Raw genomic sequence first — 19,976 nt, 5'->3', positions numbered from 1 at the left:
CAAGCGGCGCATCCATTACTGGCGCTGCTTCGAGGATATCCAAAAATCACCAGAGTTTCATCCTGGAGGTGAGAGCCAACGGTCAATCTTGCGTATTTCAGGACGTAAACACTAGTAGATGTAACCATGGACTGATCGACTTCGGCCTAGAAACCCTACTCATCCGTTTTAAGTATGGTTGATATGAGATTCGTCCAATCTAGATCCATCGTTTGCCACCGTAAGCCCTAGAGCTCGTCTACGGGCTATCAAGTACGGGGATAGGTACAGAAACGGCAAGGGAAGTTCGCGTGCGCGGGTAAAACCCCGGTTAAAGTATGTAGTCAAGTCAGGTCTATCTGGATACACGAAGGAGGATAATTACACAAGCAAGAAAAAGCCGCCCTCCCATTCGAAGTACAACACCATCGCTGCCCGATACCCAGACCCCCAAAAAAAGAGCAAAGAAATTAGATCATAACACATAGCCAAACAAGTCTGGTTTCACTCCAACTCAATCCTGTCATCCCATTTCGAAAGTAAAGCTGCAGATTAATGCGTGTTCGAATGAAAAGAAAGAAAAACAATCAGGGCGCCTCCCACCGTAAATCACTTCGAATTCGGCGACATAGAGTCTGCTGTAGTCCCGTTGACTGCTGTCTTGTTTGTCGCGGATGAGGATGTGTCGCTAGTCGAGCCGTCCTGAGCCCGATCGCCGGCAGCAAGCTTCGCTTCAGCCAGCGCTAGTTTGGTGGAAGCTTCATCCAGAGACGTCTTCAGCAGCTTGATGTAGTCGATAGCCATCTCGACCGCAGTGGCCTTGCTGATCGGCTGATTGTTCGATTTGTCCTTTTCCTTCTCGCCAGCCTTCGAGGCATTGTTTGCAGCTGTTTCGGTGGCTTGTCGTGCCTGAATGAATGCTGGTGGGATGAGCGCTTCAATTTCCTTGAGCGCATTGTTGATCCGATTCCGACGGCCCTGCTCAGCCAGCTTGTGGTTCGTGCGTTTCGAGCTCAGATTCTCTGCGAGACTTTCGGGGTACGAAACGCCAGACGGCAAGGTACCATCAAGGATGTGTTGGTAATTGGACTTAGATGCCAGATAGATAGACGACGTGTCATGGCTCATGCCTGGGAAAGGATTAGGATCAATATAAAGAACCAGGCTAGGTCTTCGTCTGACTTACCATCACCTCGCATAAGCGGTTGGATATTGGGGCTAATCTTCGGCCGCAATTGTGGGCTGGCATGTGTGGTACTTAAGCTCTGCCGTTTGCGATTGGATACAGGGGTCGCCGAAGAATCAGACTTCTTGGGAACTGGTCCGCTCGGGGAAGGAATGACTGTACGGGGGCTGGGAGCCATAGCCCAGCTGGGAGGTTGATCAGTCGAAGTCGACCGCAGCTCCAACGTCGGTGTAGCATTTGCAGAGTTCGCAGGACTGATAGTGTTGCTGCGTATGGCGGTATCGACGCGAGATACCTTGGGGCGAGGCCGCTGCGATGGAGTAGCTGCCTCCGGGAGGGAAATATCCTCCATCACCTCGTCTTGGTATTCGGGCGGTGCAAGCTGTGCTTGGCCGGTGAACTGATCCGAGGGGTCCGGTGAATGCTGCGACCGGAGGCGCATCAACGTGGCAGGGGTGGCCGCCCCAGCGGGCTGCGACCGAGAGTGTTGGGGAGCGATCGCGGGAGATCTGCGAGGCGGAGGAAGAGCCGGGGGTGGCATCAGAGGTTCTGATAGTGGTTCGGGGGAGACCGAGTCTTGGCCAGAGCCCTCGTTGCTGCTGGCCTGGAGAGAGCACACATCGTGGTTGAGCGGCTTGTGGGTGTTCAGCTCCTTATCGAGGTTATTGAACAGCTCTTCCGAATTCATGCTAAGGGTCGACTTCTTGCGCTGCTGCGCCCGGATGGAAGGCGACTGCTTGACCTTGCTTCGCCCGGTGACACGAGAGGTGGACGGTCGCCGACGACCGGACTTCCTGATAATGTGAGGAGATGACGGAGAAGAGGTCCCCGGGAGCGGGTTGCTCTCTGCGCTTGTCGGGACAAAACCCACATCAGACACCTGCCTGTGGTGGAATGGGTAGCCACTGTTGTTGGACTGGTTCGCATTCTGCGCTTCCAAGGCAGGAGAAGTAAGAGGGGTAAAGTACTCCCCGGGGATGGTGTATTCGGGAAGCCGGAACTGATTCTCCAACGGAGTCATGGCAGGAGAAACCAGGGGAGTGTACAGTGCCTGCTCCTCGTTGATGCGCGCATATCGGTCGTACATCTCTTGGTTCTCATCCACCCGCTGGGGATACCGAGCGGCATTACCATGCATTTCCATACTGTTCGGCGTCGGTGGGATCATCGGCTGGCCCTGCATATAGTGCGAGGCCGGCGATGGCTGCAGGGAGCGCTGTCGCGAGTGGTCTGGCGCGCAAAAGCCTGGGGTCATGCCGGACGCCGAGTAGGCCAATTGATGGGACTGCGACTGGCCGTTGAAGTCAGACATATCCAGCTGGCCGTACTGCATGGGGTGCGAGGTTGGCTCGGTATCCATGTGTACCATCTCCGAGTCGGGAGCCCTGGTGGTGGATGGATTGGCGAGCGAGTGTTGCTGGGAATGCTGCGAAGCGCCGGGTCCGTGCCCCTCGAGATCGGGAAACTGCATGCCGAACTCGAGGAAGTTGGAGAACTCATCGTCGGCCGGCGCGGTGATGAGCGAGCCATCATCGAGCTGCTCGGGCCACGACATGGGTGGTTGTTCCATTTTCAGGAGGGGTTTTCCCTTCTAGTGCAGTTTTTTTTTCTTCGAGTATCAGACTAATTAGGCTGGGGGAAGCGGGGAGGAGCCCGCCGCGAGAAGAGAGAGAAAGTTTGGGCAAGTTGGCCGAGAGCAGGGCTCGACTCAGTGAAGACGATAATGAGACATGGTGCGAAAAGAGAGAGATCAGTAGTAGCGGGGGAAAGAGGAGAAAGTGGGAGGGACAAGAACAAGACAAGACCAGGGGAGATGGAAAATCAGCCTTCGGGTGGAGACGGAGAATTCCCACGGTTGGCTCGTCTGTGGTTCTCTTTTAACCGCTCCAGGCGCTACCCTTCAGGATGCAATTCTTCGGTTGCAACTCACACATCGTACTGTGAATAAATCCGTAAACCCGCTCTTCAGCCATAAAAATTAAAACAGGTGTCCCTACGGACTACTACTATGGACTCGTCTCTTCACGGCCAGTGGATCTCGCTTGGTCGGCTTCCTTCTCGGCCCGATCGTACATCGAAGTACCGTGACCCCGGCTTACGTACACCTCTCTGCATGACATGATCATACATCACCCATCTTCCTCATCCCCATCCTCACCACCACCAATGTCCCTCGGGTCCGCTTAAATGCTGCGCTTCCACCATGCGCCCGCCTGTCTCTGACCTGTCGGCCTTTGACCGCAAGCCTTCCTTCGACCGCCCTCCTCCATCGCCATCCCAAGATCCCCGCGCTGCCGTCCCCGCGACCTTCTTCTTGTCCCGCAGTCCACATGCCTCAGACCCCGAATCTCCTCCGTTTCCCCCTGACGACACCGAGTCTCTCAGGGAGAGTATGTATGGCGTCCATAGCCTAGATGAGACCCTGTCGCACGCCGGGCTGGTCGGATCTCCCCGCTTATCACCCCGCGACCCATCTGCGGAGTACAAGGGCGACCACCAGCAACAGGACGCGGATGCAGATGACCTGGACGGATCTCTAGTATCGCGGCGACGGTCAACAATCAAGCCGGTTGACTCTGGTCTTCGAGAATCACCTGTCCGGCCACTGGGCTCTGACACGGCCTCCCGCCCTCTGACCCCGCTCAACCTGACCAACCCCGATGAGCCCTCGTCGCTACCCAGCAGCCCCAAATCGATTTCCAACCAGTCGCTGCGACCACTTGACGACATGTCTATCACAGATGAAACAAACAGCCAGGTTATCATGTCGGGGGATGAGGACGAGGGGCCGCGGCTCCGCGCATCCCCGCGCCCCACTCCTGGTATTTCCCAGTTGATCATGCCGAGTATCAGAATGCCCAGCCGACGACCCTTCACAGAGCGAGGGAAAGACATCGGCCGATTTAAGGTGCTGTTGGCTGGCGCTCCTGGTGTGCATTCCCGAGCCTATTCCTCTTGGTTCGGCTGTTCTAATGTTTTTCTAAGGTTCGGGGAAAACTTCCTTAATCAAATCGATTGTTCAGGCCTGCGAGGACATTGTACATGTCGATTCGCTTTCCGCGGTTACTTCGCCGCAGCATCGCCGGTCGTCGCGAATTCATTCCGGGGGCGTACTCGGTCAGGGAATGCCAAACACAACCTCCGAAATCTATGCGAGCACTAAGCCATACCCCTGCTGGTGGTCTGATTTGGAGGACTCGCGGGTGCTGCGACGACGGAAAAGCATTGACGAAATTGTGCTTGAGCGGAATCTCTGCTTCGTCGACACCCCCACAACCTCGCTGAGCCGTGCTGGACAGACCGATGCCATTGTGCAATATATGCGACAACAGTTGCTTCGTGCGACTACCGCTTTAGAAGGCGCAGGCATTGATTTCCAAAATCTACTTGCTGGTAACGGTGGCTCCCAGGTGGATGCCGTCGTATATTTGATTTCAAACGGTAGGTTTAGTCGCGATTCTGGTTTGGGCTGTATTCTTATAACTGATCTTGTGCAGACACTCTACCGACAGACATGCAGTGCATCCGAAAGCTCACCGAGTTGAGTAATGTTATCCCAGTGATATCAAAAGCGGACACCATGTCTCCCGCGCAAATTACCGCGCTCAAGGAGCGGTTCCATCAGCATGCACGAGATGCTGGAATCAAACCTTTCCTGTTTGATAGTCCAGATGGGCTGGAAGCACAGCCGCCCTATGCAGTATCCTCTGAAAAGACAGCCGATATGGAAGTCATGGATGCCAGCACGCTGATGAGCCCGGACTACGTGCAGCCTCTAGTTCCCTCTGAGCTGGAATCTTTGGTGCAGAAGATATTTGACCGAGATAACCTAGCCTGGATGCGCCACTTGGCTGCCAAGAAGCTTGCACAGCGACGGGCTGACTTCCCATCGGTGCCACCATCGACGGCTCCACTTCCCAATGCCCTATCTGGCCCTATAAGCGGCGCATCGCCGTGGCGAGCTACCTCACAAACATCACTGAACTCACTCCTCTCGGGTACCGGCGGTTCGCCGCCCAGCTACGCTATGGCACGTTTGGCAGATTACACCCGGAACGAAGAGCAACTAGCCCAAGTGCGTCTGGCGCAATGGGCAACCGATCTTCAGCGCAGCCTCCAGAACGAGCGTGATCGCTACGCAGCGCTAGCCCGCGGCGAGCGTGCGGTCTGGTTAACCGAGCGACTGAGCGAGTGCGTTGTCGACGGTTCGCTAGTCCCTCTCACCCAGACCCCAGGCTTCCGCAGCCTGAATATAGCGAGCAGTGAGAAAACCGGTGCGGTAGGCTTGCATGTCGGACGAGCCCGCTCTTCGGCGGAGTACCGTGTTGCGAAAATGAGTCCACATGACCCGCTGGGCATTGTCGGCTGGATCGATGATCTCGGTCACCGGGGTTGGGTACTGGTCCAGATCGTCGGCAGCGTCGGCGTTGTCGGTGGTCTGGCGCTCTGGCTCGCTCGCACCTGGGGCCTTCCGACCCGCGCCCTCGCCGAGTTGAATTTGGACTATTTTTCCGGGAGCATGGAACGGTGATAAATTTTTACTTTGCCTTGCTTGGGGGAGTTGCGTATGATCTTGATGAGGTATGACTGAATATGCGGGACGGCTTTTTTTTCCCTTTCCTTCACTGACTGGCGGGATGGGCGTTGATATCTCACCCTCTTCTCCAGGAGTTTCTCATTTTCCCTTATCCTATTTTATCATTGGCGTTTTCTCGGACAGGAGTTTATCTTTTACTCTTTCTTTTACGGTGGCCACATCTCATACTCGGGCGAATTTCTTTTCCTCAAAGGGTTAGTAGGAATCTACGTAGTCTTTAAAGTGGACCATGCTCCGAGAGATAGTTTATGAAGCAATTCCATGGCCTTAAAACGCCGTCCTCCACGCACGCTCTTTAAATACTGTCATGAGGCCATCCATGTGCACAGCATTTTCTCAAGAGGGGCTTGAAGGCAAAGACTTGCCTGCAGAGGAATGTCATTGAGATCATTGCTGTAGTTGTATTTTAAAATTTTGTATTTTTGTTCATATTACATACTTTCCTCATCATTGTGATCGAGATGAACCCTACGACGTTTCCCGTGGGACTGGATGTGGTCGGAGGAATTGATACGAGTACACCACCTATGATGGGACCAAGAACTAGCTGGTCTAGATGAATGCAGCAGAATAGACGAGATTGATAGCATCAATATTTGCAAGCCAGGCCCACTTCTAAACGCAAAGGGCTTTTCCATTCGGGACAATCTCCAGACAAGCAACCGTTTCAGCCAAGATACAGGAAAGGAAATAAGCTACGTAGTAGAAGGGGGGAAGAAAAGTGAAGTAAAAACCAAAAGCTCTGATTGTTGGACACATTTAAGAAAAAGAAAAAGAAAAAAAGACATCAAAGGAGGAAAGTCGTATCCCGTTTCCCATTTCCCGTTAGAAAGAAGAGAGGTAAACCGTCTAGTCGACCTCCTCCATGGCGCTCTCGCCGGTGGCCTCGGCAGCGGGGGCATCCTCAGCGGCCTTCTCCTCGGCAGTCTCGGTGTCCTCGTCGATGTTCAGACCCAGAGACACGAGCTTGTGGATGCGCTCGGAGAAGCTGGCGGGCTCCTCAATGGTGAAACCGGAGACCAGCAGGGAGGTCTCGAAGAGAAGCTGGGTGATGGACTTGACCGTGCGGTCGTTCTCGCCGTCAGACTCGACCTTCTTCTTCAGCTCCTTGATGATGGAGGACTTGGGGGAGATCTCGAAGGTCTTCTTGGAGGACATGTACGAGCTCATCGAGGTATCGCGGAGGGCCTGGGCCTTCATGATACGCTCCATGTTGGCGGACCAGCCGAACTGGCCGGTACGGATGGCGCAGGGGGCACCCATGAGCTTGTGCGACACAACGACCTTCTCAACCTTGTCGCCGAGGATGTTCTTCAGAGCCTTGGCCAGGTCCTCGTACTCCTTCTCCTCCTGCTCGCGCTCTTTCTTCTCCTCCTCGGTCTCCTCGAGTTCGAAGTCCTTGGTGATGTCGACCAGCTTCTTGCCGTCGAACTCCTTCAGCTGGGTGAAGGCATACTCATCAATGGGGTCGACCAGGAACAGAACCTCAAAGTTCTTCTGCTTGAGGGTGTCCAGGAAGGGCGACTTGGCAACAGCCTTGATCGACTCGCCGGTGATGTAGTAGATGTTCTTCTGGTGCTCCGGCATGCGGGTGATGTAGTCAGTAAGAGAGGTGTTCTCATCACCAGACTTGGTCGACTGGTAGCGCAGCAGCTTGGCCAGGGTCTGGCGGTTCTGGGCATCCTCGTGGATACCAAGCTTGATGTTCTTGCTGAAGGCGGAGTAGAACTTGTCGAACTGCTCACGGTCTTCGGCGATCTCGTTGAAGAGCTCGAGAGTCTTCTTGACAATGTTCTTCTTGATGACCTTCATGATCTTGTTCTGCTGGAGAGTCTCACGCGACAGGTTGAGGGGCAGATCCTCGGAGTCGACGACACCCTTGATGAAGCTCAGCCACTCGGGGATGAGGTCGGTGGCATCGTCGGTGATGAAGACGCGGCGCACGTACAGCTTGATGTTGTTCTTGGTCTTCTTCGTCTCGAAGAGGTCGAAGGGAGCGCGCTTGGGGACGAAGAGGATGGCGCGGAACTCGAGCTGACCCTCAACCGAGAAGTGCTTGACGCCCAGGTGGTCCTCCCAGTCGTTGGACAGCGACTTGTAGAAGGAGGCGTACTCCTCCTGGGTGATGTCGGCCGGGTTACGGGTCCAGATGGGCTTGGTCTTGTTCAGCTCCTCCTCCTCGATCTTGGACTCCTTGACGGTCTTGGTCTTCTTCTCCTTCTTCTCCTCATCCTCGTCGACCTCCTCGACCTTGGGCTTCTTCTCCTCGTCCTCCTCCTTGGTCTCCTCCTCGGCCTCCTCGTCGGGGACCTCCTTCTCGGTCTCCTTCAGGACGTGCAGGTAGATGGGGTAGGAGATGAACTCGGAGTGCTTGCGGACAACCTCCTTGATGCGGCTCTCGTTGAGGTAGTCCATCTGCTCATCCTTGAGGTGCAGGATGATCTTGGAACCACGGCCGAGCTGCTCGCCCTCGGTATCCTGGGTCAGGGTGAAGGTGCCACCGGCAGCCGACTCCCAGACGTACTGCTCATCATCGTTGTGCTTGGACACGAAAGTGACCTTGTCGGCAACCAGGTAGGCGGAGTAGAAACCGACACCGAACTGGCCGATCATGGAGATGTCAGCACCAGCGGACAGAGCCTCCATGAACTGCTTGGTGCCGGAGCGGGCAATGGTACCCAGGTTGTTGATCAGGTCCTGGACAAAAGGGTTAGCAACTCATACAGCAAATCGTTCAGAGTCTGATCCAGTACTTACAGCCTTGGTCATACCAATACCGGTGTCCCGGATGGTCAGGGTCTTGTTCTCCTTGTCCGGGATGATATCGATCCGCAGATCCTTGTTGGAGTCGAGCTTGGAGGGGTCGGAGAGAGCCTCATAGCGGATCTTATCGAGGGCATCCGAGGCGTTGGAGATCAACTCACGCAGGAAGATCTCCTTGTTGGAGTAGACGGTGTTAATGATGAGGGAGAGCAGCTGAGAGATCTCAGCCTGGAACTCGAAGGTCTCGGGCATGATGGCGGTGTTGACGGGAATTGGATTCTGGGAGAGGTGTTAGAAGAGATGTTTTGACAATTGTGGTGGCGAGGCTGAGTTTTCTTCAGTCTGAGGGGGGGTTGGTAGGTTGGTTGGGTGGTCGGTGTGGAGAATGGCTGGAGCTGAGAAAGAGGGAGGGGGGAGGATCTTACAAGAAAAGTTGAGGTGAGGCTGGAGAGGAATTAGGGAGGAATTAAAACAGAGAGATTCAGTGCACGGGAATTGGGGAGAGTAGCTGCAGGGAGCAACACGGGGTGAAGAAGAGAGAGAGGGAGGATGGAGAGAAGAGAAGAAGAAGAGACAGAGAGAGGGCGGGCCACCTTTTTTTTGTGTTTCCAAAAAATTCGGGTGGGTTTCTACGGCAATCCAGCAACTTCCACGGTCGGTCAGGCAACTCATCCCTCTAGATTATTCTTCGGATCCCCATCATCCATTACTCTTCTAGAGTCTTCCCTGCACTCCTCTGCAGAGAACTAGGATATTCCCCCTGGCTGTGCTACAAACGCCTAGGTGAGATGGAGAAGCTCTGTGGCTGCCTTAGGCATCCACCGAAGCTTCTACATCTAGAATCTTCCCCGCGGAACGATTGACTACCAATGAACATGATGCGCCCAAAACAGGGAACCCCGGAGCTTGCTATGCTAGTTACAAAATATGCGGTATAGAAAGATCTTGGGGGGATGGCTCGGATCATGGCAAAAAAAAGACAAGAAAAAAAAAAAAAGACACAAAAAGAATGGAAGTAAAAGTATAGGGCAGAGAATGAGGGCACGGGAATTAATCAAATGTGAAAGAGAAAAAAAAGATAAAACACAAGAGTCCCATTGACGGGATGGAAAGGAACGTAACTTTTCCAGCCAGACCGGGACCAACCGCTAATATGCATTGTGACAAGAGAAAGGGGAGTGGGAGTCACATAACACATGTCATTAGGGACAAAAAAAAGAGGGGATAGGAGAACAAAGGAGACCAAAAATAAAGGCAACAAGTAATACAGACCCTGGGGGTTCATCCATAGACGGCCACAGCAGGCGAAACGGCCCAGCCGGCCCGACCCCAGGTGAAAAAAGATCATCGAAGGCGGGACGTGCCGAGGAATTAGGCGGCTTGGGCCTGGCCACGGCCCTTGGAGGACACATTGCCGCCACGACCCCGGGGAGCAAACCCTCCACGGCCATCGCGCTGGAAACCACCACGGCCCTGGCTACCCGCACGGTCACCGCGGCCGCGGCCAGCACCACCGCGACCAGCACTGTAGCCGTTGCTACCGTAGGCATTACCACGAGGGCGGCGCTCCTCAACGAGAACCTGCTCGCTGCCGATCTGGTGCGGGTTGTTCGCGACAGCGGCAGTGTAGGCCGAGGGATCGGCGAACTCAACAAAAGCGCAGTTCTAGAAGGACATGAGTATTATTGGCAGGGCTGGGGAGCGGGGGAAGAACTGACCTTAGGACGGCTTACATCGAAATACCTCAGCTTGCCGAAACGGGACAGGGTCTGTTTGAGCAGACTGGCATCCACCTTATCAGTGACGTTCTTAACGTAGGCTAGGACCGTCTGCTCTTCACCCGCACGAGACTGGGCCTTCTTGTGGTCAGAACCGGCAGTCTGCCAGCCCGCACCGTCGTTCGAGGCAGTGTCCTGGGCAGCAGCAGGCTCAGCGGCCGGGGTAGCGACGGGAGCAGCAGGCTGGGAAGCCGCGGCAGCTGGAGCCGCAGCTGGCGCAGCCTTGGGCGCAGCGGCGGGGATGGCAGGGACCACTGGCGGCTTCGCACCCGGCTTGGAGGCAATGGTGGCCCAGGTCTTGGGGGCAAAGCTGGAGGGAGCCTCAGGCTCCTTCTCAGGCTCCTGCGGCTCCGGAGCAGGCGAGGGCTCGGGGGTATGAGGCTTCTCGCTCTTGACGAGTTCGGCTTCGACAGCAGGGAGGGGAGCTGGGGTCTCCTCCTCAGCGGGAGTGCCGTTGGTCTGCGGGGGGACTTCCTTGGGTTGCCCGACATCGCCGTTGGTCTTAGCCTCCTCCAGCTTTTCATCGACCTTGCTGACAGCCGCCAGTTCAGTCACCTGGGCTTCCACAGCGGGAGCCGCGGGAGCGGGCTTGGGGGCTTCCGCAACAGGCTGGGGAGTAGCCTCCTCCTGCGCAAGCTCCTCATCCTCAACCAGGTATCGGAAGATATCGTTCAGCACGTAGTAGCCATTGGGCTGCTCGGCCAGAACAAAGGTCTGGGCGAACTTGCGCGAGGGCTCAGATTTGTTGGAGATCTCGCCGATGACGGAGACCAGGATGTTGTCGAAGGAGGCCTGGGAGTCGACATTGAGGACACGGACCTTGCAGTCCTGGAACTCCAGCTGCTTGATCTTCTCATTGATTTCCTAGCAGATAAAAGTGTTAGAAGATGCATGCAATGTCATGTGCATGGGAAACTCACCTTGGTGCCGATAGCAACAGGCACCGACTCCGCCTCAGTACCAAAGACCAGCTGGGAGCGCCGAGAGTAGAACAGGTGCAGCTTATCCGGATTGCGGCTCATGGTGGTATAGAACTGCTCCACAAAGAACCAGCCAACCTCATCCTTGGAGATCTCGCTCTTCTGCTGGTCGGTGGTGGGCGTGACAGTCGTCGGGGTCGAGGACTGGGCGGGCTGGAAGCTGGCCGCGGTGTTCATGGCCACATGAGCATGGTTGAACGAGTCTGGGTAGCCATGCTGACCAGGGAAGTTGCCATTCATCGGAGGCTGGGTCATGTCGGCCATCATGAGGGATTGAGGGGTCTGATGTATGTGTGTGTGTGTTGTGGTTCGAGGCGGGTGCAAGACGGAATCAAGAAAAAATAACCGAGGGCTAGGCAAATAATCGATGGCACACAAGCAGAGCTGGATGGATCTCTACCAAGTGCAGAGAGATGGATGATCTAAAAGAAGTAGTTTTCCTCGCTTCACTAAGTCCCGGTCAGTTTGGGCATGCTCTCCATATACTATTACCAATCCGCACTCACAATGCCAAATGGACCAAACACCAATGCAAGGGATTGAATGTAGCAGAATGAGAGGAAGAAAAGAAAAGAAGATGAAGGAGGATCTAAAGACTCTTCTGCAGCTGGTGAAGCGTATGAGGACGTAGCAGAGGTGGAAGGTGACGGGGACAGGTCGTCTGTGCGGTTTCGGATCACAACGGGGTAGAATGGAGGTGAGGAGATGAGATGAGATAGGGTGAATTGATCACAGAGAAGAGAGGTGCCTGAACCAAGACAAGGAGAGAAGACGAGGGGGTTAGGTCGGTAGGTAGGTCGGTCGGTCGGTCGAGTGGTGGTGGTGAGTGAGCTGGAGCAAGATGGGCTGGAGGCGCAAATTGAAAAAGCGACGCTTGCTTCCTCCGTGCGGGTGGGTGGCTCACCGCCCGGCAGAACTCGGACCGAGTCTCGAGAGACCAGTATGATGATGGGGGTTTACGGAGGGGAGAGCCGGAGAGGGTGACGATTCAGAGATATGTATAGAACGAGGGACATACAGGAGAGGGAACCAGACAACACAGGCCAGCCAGATTTCGGACAAAATCAGAGAAGAGACACAAAAAGCCAAGACTCATGCGAGTCAAAACAACAACGCCGCTGATCCGACAGGAAGAAAGTGAATGGGGTATGAACAAATGAGACGTGAAATGGGAGTAGATCCGGTCATGATGATAGACAGAGCAAGATTACGAGGCCGTTGCGGTCTTCTCGCTCAGGACCGTCTTGGGCTGGCGCATGACGGCATCCTGGCTCGACATCCTCCGCCCGAGCGCGCGCTCGACCTTGGCTCCCAGGGCCAGCTTGTTCAGGTTGTCCGACTTCTCATCTGTGGGCACAAAGCGCTGCTTCGACAGGGGCTTGTTCTCCAGGCGATTCAGGCCATCCGAGAGGGTGCGGATGTCGGCCAGTCGGGGGTCGCCGCTGGGCAGGCTGGCGTTGGTGCGCTCGGAGGCAGCGAGCGAGGGGCTCCCGCTGATGGTGGAAAAGCGCTTGGAGTTGCGGTTCTGGGGGAGGCCACCAGGGTTAGTGATTTGTGGATTGAAAAGGGGGACCAGGTTACACAGGAACCCTTACCGAGTGGGCCATGATCGGTCGCTCCGAGTCCAGGGAGGGCTGACGAGTCATCGCTTTTTTGGGAGGGGAAAGGGGAATGGGATCGAGAGGTAGAAAGGGATGGGCAGGCAGAGAGCAGTAGTTGTCAGACGAAGAGGCTGATGGACCGCTTGCTGGATCCGCGCTGGGGAGCAGGCGGGAGGGAGTTCTAGGAAAGGATGGATCAGCGGGTTGAGCCGGGCGGAAGGAAAAGAAAGATATGGGCCACCTCGGCCGGTGGGAGCAAACCTACATCACGAAGAAAGAATAGTTACTCGTCCCGCAGGGAAGATGAAGAAAGAGCAGCAGAGGAGTTAAGTGCCGGAGGGAAGGTTCAGCATAAGCAGCGACGGCGGGCGGGTGTTCAGCCACCGCTACAACCACCAAGGGTTTATTTTCCGGCGAAACGGGCGAGGGGGGTGAAACAGGAGATGATGATGATTGATGATATTATTATGATTATGATTATTATTATTATTATTATTAAATATGCAATATTATTCACATGGACGCGATCTGAAGATCCTGACTGATGGTCCCCAATCCAGAGGGGATGCCTCCACTACGGGGTTTGCCACCAACCTGGGATGTGTAGCAGACCCGGTTGCCACGTGCTGGGCCACATGTACTACGGATCCCGACTAGGTACGGTTATTCACGAGGGACGGGCGGCTAGGAGGATCATCGAAGGGTGCGATTGTTGTTGTTGTTGTTTGGGCTCTCGCAGGACCGACACCGGCTGACTCACCGCCATCTGGGCACCCACCGCTTCCATTGATGGAGGATCACCTCACCAGCTGAAACCCGGGCGGATCGGCGGCGATCAGGAAGGTTCGAACCCAACAATCATCATGCCGAAACCCAAATCCTTCCTGAAGGAAGCCAAGGGCAAGAAGAAGGCCGCCAAGCAGGTAGGGGATCTAGCACCACACTCGAAATCCAGTGGCTGATCGTTTGGATCATAGACACCCGTCACGGCAGATGAATTTTTAGCAGGTATCATCCGCATGAAACAAACCCTGCGAAATCAGGAACCTACGACTAACCAATGCCACAGCCGGCGTCGAGCTTGAAGAGGCCGGCGAGAAATGGCGGGCGGGCGATGCCGCCAAGTCGATGCGCTTCTTCATGCGCGCCATCGCCAACTACGACGACGGCCTCCAGCGACACCCGGGAGCCTTTGATCTAGCCTACAATAAGTATGTCGGAGCAGGTTTCACATTTTTTTATTCAGACACGGCTAACCCGATTGGTCTCCAGGGCAAGAGTTCAGTATGAAATTACCCAGCACCCCAAGCTGGCCGCCCAGCTCCCCGCGCCACAGGGCGACCTCCTGCAGATCGCGCTGGAGTCGCATCGCGCAGCTCTGAAACTGGATCAGGACAACGCTGATGTCCTGTTTAACACGGCGCAGGTTCTCACCAGTCTAGCCGAGACCATGTCCGACGCCAAGCACCCGGGCGACGACGCACTCGCGCAGGCGGGTACCTTACTGCAAGAGGCCGTCGAGCTCTTCCAGCGATGCTTGACGCTGCAGGAGATGAAGTACTCGGAAATGGAGGAGCAGGTTCAAGCCATGGAATCCATGGGGAACCAGCCGGAGGAGCCAATGCCATCGGCGGAGCCGGCCGAGGCAGCGGAAGCAGGGTCGACCGATGAGTCGCAAGAGCAATGGGCCGCGATCGTCGAACCAGTCACGAAGAACACGCTTGTGGACACGGCTGTGGCACAGCTCGACACATTGACCGCTCTGTGCAATCTGCTGACATTTAATCCGGGGGAGGGAGGCATTGGTTGGGTGGAGGAGTATTCGTCGGGGCTCGTGCAGACCCGACTCCCCATGTATGTGGATGGATCGGACCGCCAGTACGAGGCTGCCTTGGCTCGGACCAAACTCATATGCGCCATGAACGAGGTGCTTTACCGGGGCGGACACAGCAATGTCGACACCTATCAGCAAGAGGTCGGGAAGGCCTTTGGGCCGGATCTCGATCTATCGGCCGATCCAGGAGGATTGTGCGCCAAGGCAGACGCGCTTATATCTTTCAATAGTGCGCTGAGCGATGTTCCTCCATCGGACCCCGAGTCATTCAACACGGCTCTATCGGCCCGCTGGCAGTCCCTGTCAGTCGCGCTGGACACGTTGACGGCCGCCTCCAAGATTCCAGACGCGGACAATCTGCCGAAGATCCATCTCGCGCGGGGAGATGTTGAGATGCACCGCTGGCAACTGGGGATGTCCCCCTGGAACTATGAAATGGCACAGCAGAATGGCGCCACCCTCTTGCGCAACGCTCAAACATACTACCGAGGAGCGGCAGCTCTGGCTCGACGAGACGGGGCCGGCGAGGAAGAGCGTGATGGGTCATGCAAGGAGGCAATTGCGGCAGCAGTGGCGGGGGAAACAGCCAAGCTGGACCAGCTCAAGGCAACCATACTCAACGAGGTGGTGGCAGTAGCCCAGGACATGGTGGAGGACGGAATGGTAAACGGCACAGACATGGCATCCTTGATCTCGTGATTGATCGGACAGTCTTCAAAGGTCTGGCCGAGCGCTGGCCTCTTCATCCATCTGGACGGCGTCTTGCCGAAGGTGATGCTCCTTGCTGAACTGCGTGGCTGCAGTGGCTGCGCCATCCAGGTCGCCCATCACTGATTCAAGCTGGGACAACAGCTGCTCAATTTCTACACGCTGTGTCTGCACTGTCTGCGCCAGCTCTGCGTTCTGCGCGTGAGTCGCCTCGAGCTTGTCGTTGAGCGTGGCCTGAGCTTCCTGGAGATAGGGCATCAGGTGAGCCTTGTACAGATCTTCTGCACCGAGAGTGTGCGGGCTGTAGTCAACAGATATGTCAGATATGAAACCAAAAAGAAAAGAAAGAAATGGGCATAGAGTAAAAGCAAAATAACGTACGCAACTCGGGTCGCTTCTCCCTCTCTATTTTCTCCCTCGCTCTCCTTCCTGGCCCTGGCCTCCGCGACCAACCGATCCAGCTCATTCAGATGCTGAACCGCCTCTCGTTCCGTCAGGATCTCGGTGAATTCTGCCTTGGCGCTCTCCTCTAGCTTCGCGTTCAGTTGGCGCCATACACTCTCCAGGCTGGCAGGGACATGTCGTGCGGGCGTGGGGAAACAGCTGGCAAAATTTTGGTAAGAGTTTGCTCGCAGTGTGCGCGCCAATGCTTGGTCGAAGACCTGGTGGAGGCGTGATGCGCGTGGGCCGGGGGTCTGGGAGATGGGCGCAGGCGGGGGAGGGGAAGGGGATGGTTGGTGTGTGTTGGATGATTCTGCCATAGTCGATGGATGGCTGGATGTTGACGTGGTTGACTGTGTTGGGGGAGGGAGTGTGTGTTGTCAGATGGTTCCCCATTGTCCATTCCTGTCTGTCGCCAACACCGCGACGCGGTAGGCACGTGACTGGATGTATACATGAGACTTGCAAGGATCACTCAACGTCCATTATTATTCGCTGCGAACTACAATTTTCATTCCTTGGTGCAAGAATAAATCATTTTCATCCAATAACTACATCCTATTCATTCGCTCTTTATTTAGTGCGGTCCGGCACCGCAGCCTGCGATGCCTTAAACGACTGCTCGAAATCGGCGATGATATCGTCGATGTGCTCCGTGCCTACCGAAATGCGGATCGCATCGTCCGTCACGCCCGAGTCGGCGCGCTCCTGCTCAGTGAGCTGCTCGTGAGTAGTGGACCACGGGTGGATGGCGAGGGTCTTGGAGTCGCCAACACTAAAAGGAGAGGAATCAGTACATGGAATCAATCAAACCACACCCACAAATACATACTTGGCAAGGTTGGAGATCAGCTTGAAGCCATCAACCACCTGGCTGCCGGCCGCAGCACCGCCCTTGATACCCACAGACAACACACCACCGAAGCCACGCTTCAGGTACTTCTTCGCCGTCTCGTGCGACGGGTGGTCCTCCAGACCGGGGTACGAGACCCAGTTCACATAGTCGCTCTTCTGCAGCCACTTCGCCAAGGCGATGGCATTGCTCGCGTGGCGCTCGGCACGCAGACTCAGCGTCTCCATGCCCAGAATCAGCTGCTGGGCCGCGAACGGGTTCAGAGCCGAGCCCAAATCACGCAGGATCTCCACGCGCACGCGGATGGCAAATGCAATTGCGCCGAAGGTCTCCCAGAACTTCAGGCCGTGATAGCCCTCGGATGGCTCCACGAACTGCGGGAACCGAGCAGCATTCTTGCCCCAGTCAAACTTGCCGCTGTCGATCACCACGCCACCGATCGTGGTGCCGTGGCCGCCAATCCACTTGGTTGCACTGTGGACCACGATGTCGGCGCCGTGCTCGATAGGGCGGCAGAAGTAACCCCCAGCACCAAAGGTGTTGTCCACCACCAGAGGCACCCCCTTCTCGTGGGCCACCTTGGCAATGGCCTCGAAATCCGGCACGTTGTACCGGGGGTTGCCAATGGTCTCGACATAGACGGCCTTGGTGCGGTCGTCAATGGCCGCAGCGATGTCGGCGGGGTTTTCCCCGTTGATGAACTTGGTCTTGATGCCCAGTCGTGGGAGCATGACCTTGAACTGGTTGTAGGTGCCACCGTACAGGTTGGAGGTGGACACAATGTTGTCCCCGGCGTGAGCCAGAGCCGCGATGGCCATGAACTGGGCCGCCTGGCCGGACGAGGCGGCGACGGCGGCAACGCCCCCCTCGAGAGCGGCAATGCGCTTCTCGAAAACGTCGACGGTGGGGTTCATGATGCGGCTGTAGATGTTGCCGAACTCCTTGAGGCCAAAGAGCCTCGCACCGTGGGCGGAGTCATTGAAAGTGTACGACTAGATAGACCATCACTGTCAGTCCCTTTTCTCTAATCAGGCAGGGGGAAGGACGAACGGTGGTGGCGTAGATGGGCACCGCGCGGGAGTTGGTGGTTGGGTCCGGCTCCTGGCTGAAGAATTGTTCAACACGCTTTCTAAAAAGCAAATAACACAGAGCCAACGACTTACCCGGCGTGCAGCTGGAGAGTCTCGAAGTGGGTGTGGTCGGCCATGACGTTTGCTTAATCCGGAAAATGCGGGGAGCCGATGTCGGGGAGCTTGGGGGACGAATCTGGGGAACACGGGCGGAGTGAAGAATCAAGGGCAGAGGAAACTACGAGCAAGTATTGGAATTGATGGTATTCCGGATGGTGATGATTCTACAAATAACCAAGAAATGAGGGGCATGACAAGAACGGCGGGGAACAGAACGATGGCGTGATCGAAGGCTAACAAACGATGGATGAATGATTCTCGTATCGGCCGACTCGACGAGCTAATCATGTTCCGTGAGGAACAGGCCGTAGCTGGGATCAGAGTCTTCTGGAGTACATCCTGGTAGTGGTTCTTCTTTTGGTGGTGATATATATTCCCCCCGCCTCGCTTGGATGATATTGATGTTAGTAGGTACGTGGTGGTGTTATTGGCTGTAAACTCTATTCACTCGTATACATCTAGTCCGGCCACCTATTGATTGATATGTCCCTGGTGTACCCCGTATCCGGTGCTAGTATCCTGTACATTCGTCATCGGGGTCATCGCAATAAACAATATTAGATTGCCCGGACTCCGCCATGGAATAGTGTAGCGGCGATCAGGGTTTAGCGAGCAGTCCAAGCTCAGCCACCTGCATCGCTCACTCGCCCAGGTGACTCGGATGACGCCGGTGCGACAGAAGTGGCTGTTGCCTGTTTCTTTTTATTCTTTCAGTATTTGGTGGCCCATACATATATCCTCAACCTCCCCCGCAATAATCAACGCCGACTTTCACCACCCTCAGCATGGCTTACTCCGATATCCACTGGGTCTACCCAGTGCGCCTCGTACAGGCCCTGTTCGCTCTGATCGAGATCGGCTTGACTGGATATGGTCTGTACTACCCTCCCAAATCTCCATGGACATACTAACACGCCCCAGTGGTCGGCTCACTGCAGAACTGGTGGACCTACTCCAGTGCCGTGGATTTTATGCTCTTCCTCGGCTGTTGGACGGCGTTTCTGGCCGTCCCCTACCTTGCCTGCGCGCCTTTGTGGTTCCCGCGCCTCGCACACCGGTTCGTCATCCCCGCGGTCGAGGTGATCACGATGATCTTCTGGTTTGCGGGTTTCATCGCCATCGCTGCGATGCTCCCGCCAGCACCAGGGTGCTACAGGAGTGCCTGTCACACTCTTCAGGCGGCTACTGTGTTTGGGGCGTTTGAATGGTAAGGATCCAATATTTTCTGGAGTTGCCGTTGTAGCTGACAGTCATGAAAACAGGGCGCTGTTTGTCGCGACCACCGTATTCGCGATCCGGGAGCTCATGCAGTCCCGGAGTGGGAGCAGTGTCAAGCCGGCCCCCAACGCCCACGTCGGGGTTTAAGCCGTGGTTGGTTTTTGAGGGCAGAGGCAGGACAGAGGAATCGTTCATAATAATGTTTAGTTCAGATTGGTTTAGCCAGATACATACCCCTTGGTTACCTAAGTTAATAATTTATGTATTATCATTATTCCCGATCTCTTATCGATCATTCCATGAAACGGTGTGCCGCATTCGGCCAATACTGACTATTCCGGCTGTAACAGCCCAGTGGCGGTGATTGACTCGCACAGGCCGATCGACCACGCCGGATCGGATGCAACCGATGGCAGGATCGAGCAGGGATTATAGCGGACCATAGCACGATGAACAGGAGGATCGAAGCATATCATTCAAGGAATTCTTATTAGTAGTTATCTAATAGTATTAGTATTAATATTAATATTATTATTATCAGTATCTGGTCGGAACCAGACCCAAGTAATCGGTCGCCACCGACAAGGGAAAAAGTTTTCGTCTTGTCGGCCCACACCCGGGCCGGCCGAGATGGCACAGTAGCCAAGTAGATGACAATAGCTATACATACCCCGGAGCAGGAATTGGATTTTCATAGTATTCTCCTCAATTGCACTCCTTCCCCTCATCCCCGGGGATTTCTTTTACCTAAGACTTTCGCTCCACCGGGCCGGGGCATTCGGACAAGTAGGGCTTGACGGTCTTGTTCGCGTCTCCACAGTCAACGACAAAAAGCCATCGGAGCCTGG

The 19,976-nt window shown here is 55.4% G+C and overlaps 9 protein-coding genes across 9 annotated transcripts; 3 read left to right on the top strand and 6 right to left on the bottom strand.

The window, feature by feature from the left end:
• Positions 1 to 588: 588 nt before the first annotated feature.
• N7474_001498 (phosphate-sensing transcription factor PHO4) lies at positions 589 to 2,735 on the bottom strand (the record flags this gene model as incomplete). Its single annotated transcript, XM_057192913.1, has 2 exons — positions 589 to 1,109; positions 1,166 to 2,735. The coding sequence occupies 2 exons, from the start codon at positions 2,733 to 2,735 to the stop codon at positions 589 to 591; spliced, it is 2,091 nt and encodes a 696-aa protein (XP_057057866.1).
• A 633-nt stretch (positions 2,736 to 3,368) lies between these two features.
• On the top strand, positions 3,369 to 5,696 carry N7474_001497 (uncharacterized protein; the record flags this gene model as incomplete). The annotated part of the gene is made up of 3 exons (XM_057192912.1): positions 3,369 to 4,095; positions 4,151 to 4,606; positions 4,663 to 5,696. 3 exons carry the CDS (start codon positions 3,369 to 3,371, stop codon positions 5,694 to 5,696), a joined length of 2,217 nt encoding a protein of 738 aa, XP_057057865.1.
• A 915-nt stretch (positions 5,697 to 6,611) lies between these two features.
• On the bottom strand, positions 6,612 to 8,777 carry hsp90 (chaperone Hsp90; the record flags this gene model as incomplete). Its single annotated transcript, XM_057192911.1, has 2 exons — positions 6,612 to 8,459; positions 8,520 to 8,777. 2 exons carry the CDS (start codon positions 8,775 to 8,777, stop codon positions 6,612 to 6,614), a joined length of 2,106 nt encoding a protein of 701 aa, XP_057057864.1.
• A 1,119-nt stretch (positions 8,778 to 9,896) lies between these two features.
• On the bottom strand, positions 9,897 to 11,547 carry N7474_001495 (NTF2 and RRM domain protein; the record flags this gene model as incomplete). Its single annotated transcript, XM_057192910.1, has 3 exons — positions 9,897 to 10,190; positions 10,244 to 11,167; positions 11,224 to 11,547. 3 exons carry the CDS (start codon positions 11,545 to 11,547, stop codon positions 9,897 to 9,899), a joined length of 1,542 nt encoding a protein of 513 aa, XP_057057863.1.
• A 943-nt stretch (positions 11,548 to 12,490) lies between these two features.
• N7474_001494 (uncharacterized protein) lies at positions 12,491 to 12,929 on the bottom strand (the record flags this gene model as incomplete). The annotated part of the gene is made up of 2 exons (XM_057192909.1): positions 12,491 to 12,808; positions 12,879 to 12,929. The coding sequence occupies 2 exons, from the start codon at positions 12,927 to 12,929 to the stop codon at positions 12,491 to 12,493; spliced, it is 369 nt and encodes a 122-aa protein (XP_057057862.1).
• Positions 12,930 to 13,747: 818 nt separating this feature from the next.
• N7474_001493 (uncharacterized protein) lies at positions 13,748 to 15,417 on the top strand (the record flags this gene model as incomplete). Its single annotated transcript, XM_057192908.1, has 4 exons — positions 13,748 to 13,807; positions 13,862 to 13,892; positions 13,954 to 14,095; positions 14,157 to 15,417. 4 exons carry the CDS (start codon positions 13,748 to 13,750, stop codon positions 15,415 to 15,417), a joined length of 1,494 nt encoding a protein of 497 aa, XP_057057861.1.
• A 15-nt stretch (positions 15,418 to 15,432) lies between these two features.
• N7474_001492 (PMF1/NNF1 family protein) lies at positions 15,433 to 16,187 on the bottom strand (the record flags this gene model as incomplete). The annotated part of the gene is made up of 2 exons (XM_057192907.1): positions 15,433 to 15,727; positions 15,808 to 16,187. The coding sequence occupies 2 exons, from the start codon at positions 16,185 to 16,187 to the stop codon at positions 15,433 to 15,435; spliced, it is 675 nt and encodes a 224-aa protein (XP_057057860.1).
• A 253-nt stretch (positions 16,188 to 16,440) lies between these two features.
• On the bottom strand, positions 16,441 to 17,927 carry N7474_001491 (O-acetylhomoserine aminocarboxypropyltransferase/cysteine synthase family protein; the record flags this gene model as incomplete). The annotated part of the gene is made up of 4 exons (XM_057192906.1): positions 16,441 to 16,642; positions 16,700 to 17,712; positions 17,771 to 17,825; positions 17,884 to 17,927. 4 exons carry the CDS (start codon positions 17,925 to 17,927, stop codon positions 16,441 to 16,443), a joined length of 1,314 nt encoding a protein of 437 aa, XP_057057859.1.
• Positions 17,928 to 18,695: 768 nt separating this feature from the next.
• N7474_001490 (MARVEL domain-containing protein) lies at positions 18,696 to 19,275 on the top strand (the record flags this gene model as incomplete). The annotated part of the gene is made up of 3 exons (XM_057192905.1): positions 18,696 to 18,783; positions 18,832 to 19,117; positions 19,173 to 19,275. 3 exons carry the CDS (start codon positions 18,696 to 18,698, stop codon positions 19,273 to 19,275), a joined length of 477 nt encoding a protein of 158 aa, XP_057057858.1.
• Positions 19,276 to 19,976: the final 701 nt, after the last annotated feature.

This window comes from Penicillium riverlandense (assembly GCF_028828495.1).
Source record: "Penicillium riverlandense strain IBT 135883 chromosome Unknown utg000001l_segment0_segment0, whole genome shotgun sequence".
Taxonomy (NCBI): Eukaryota; Fungi; Ascomycota; class Eurotiomycetes; order Eurotiales; family Aspergillaceae; genus Penicillium; species Penicillium riverlandense.
The sequence above is the reverse complement of the archived record's forward strand: the minus strand, read 5'-3'. Positions and strand labels throughout refer to the sequence as shown.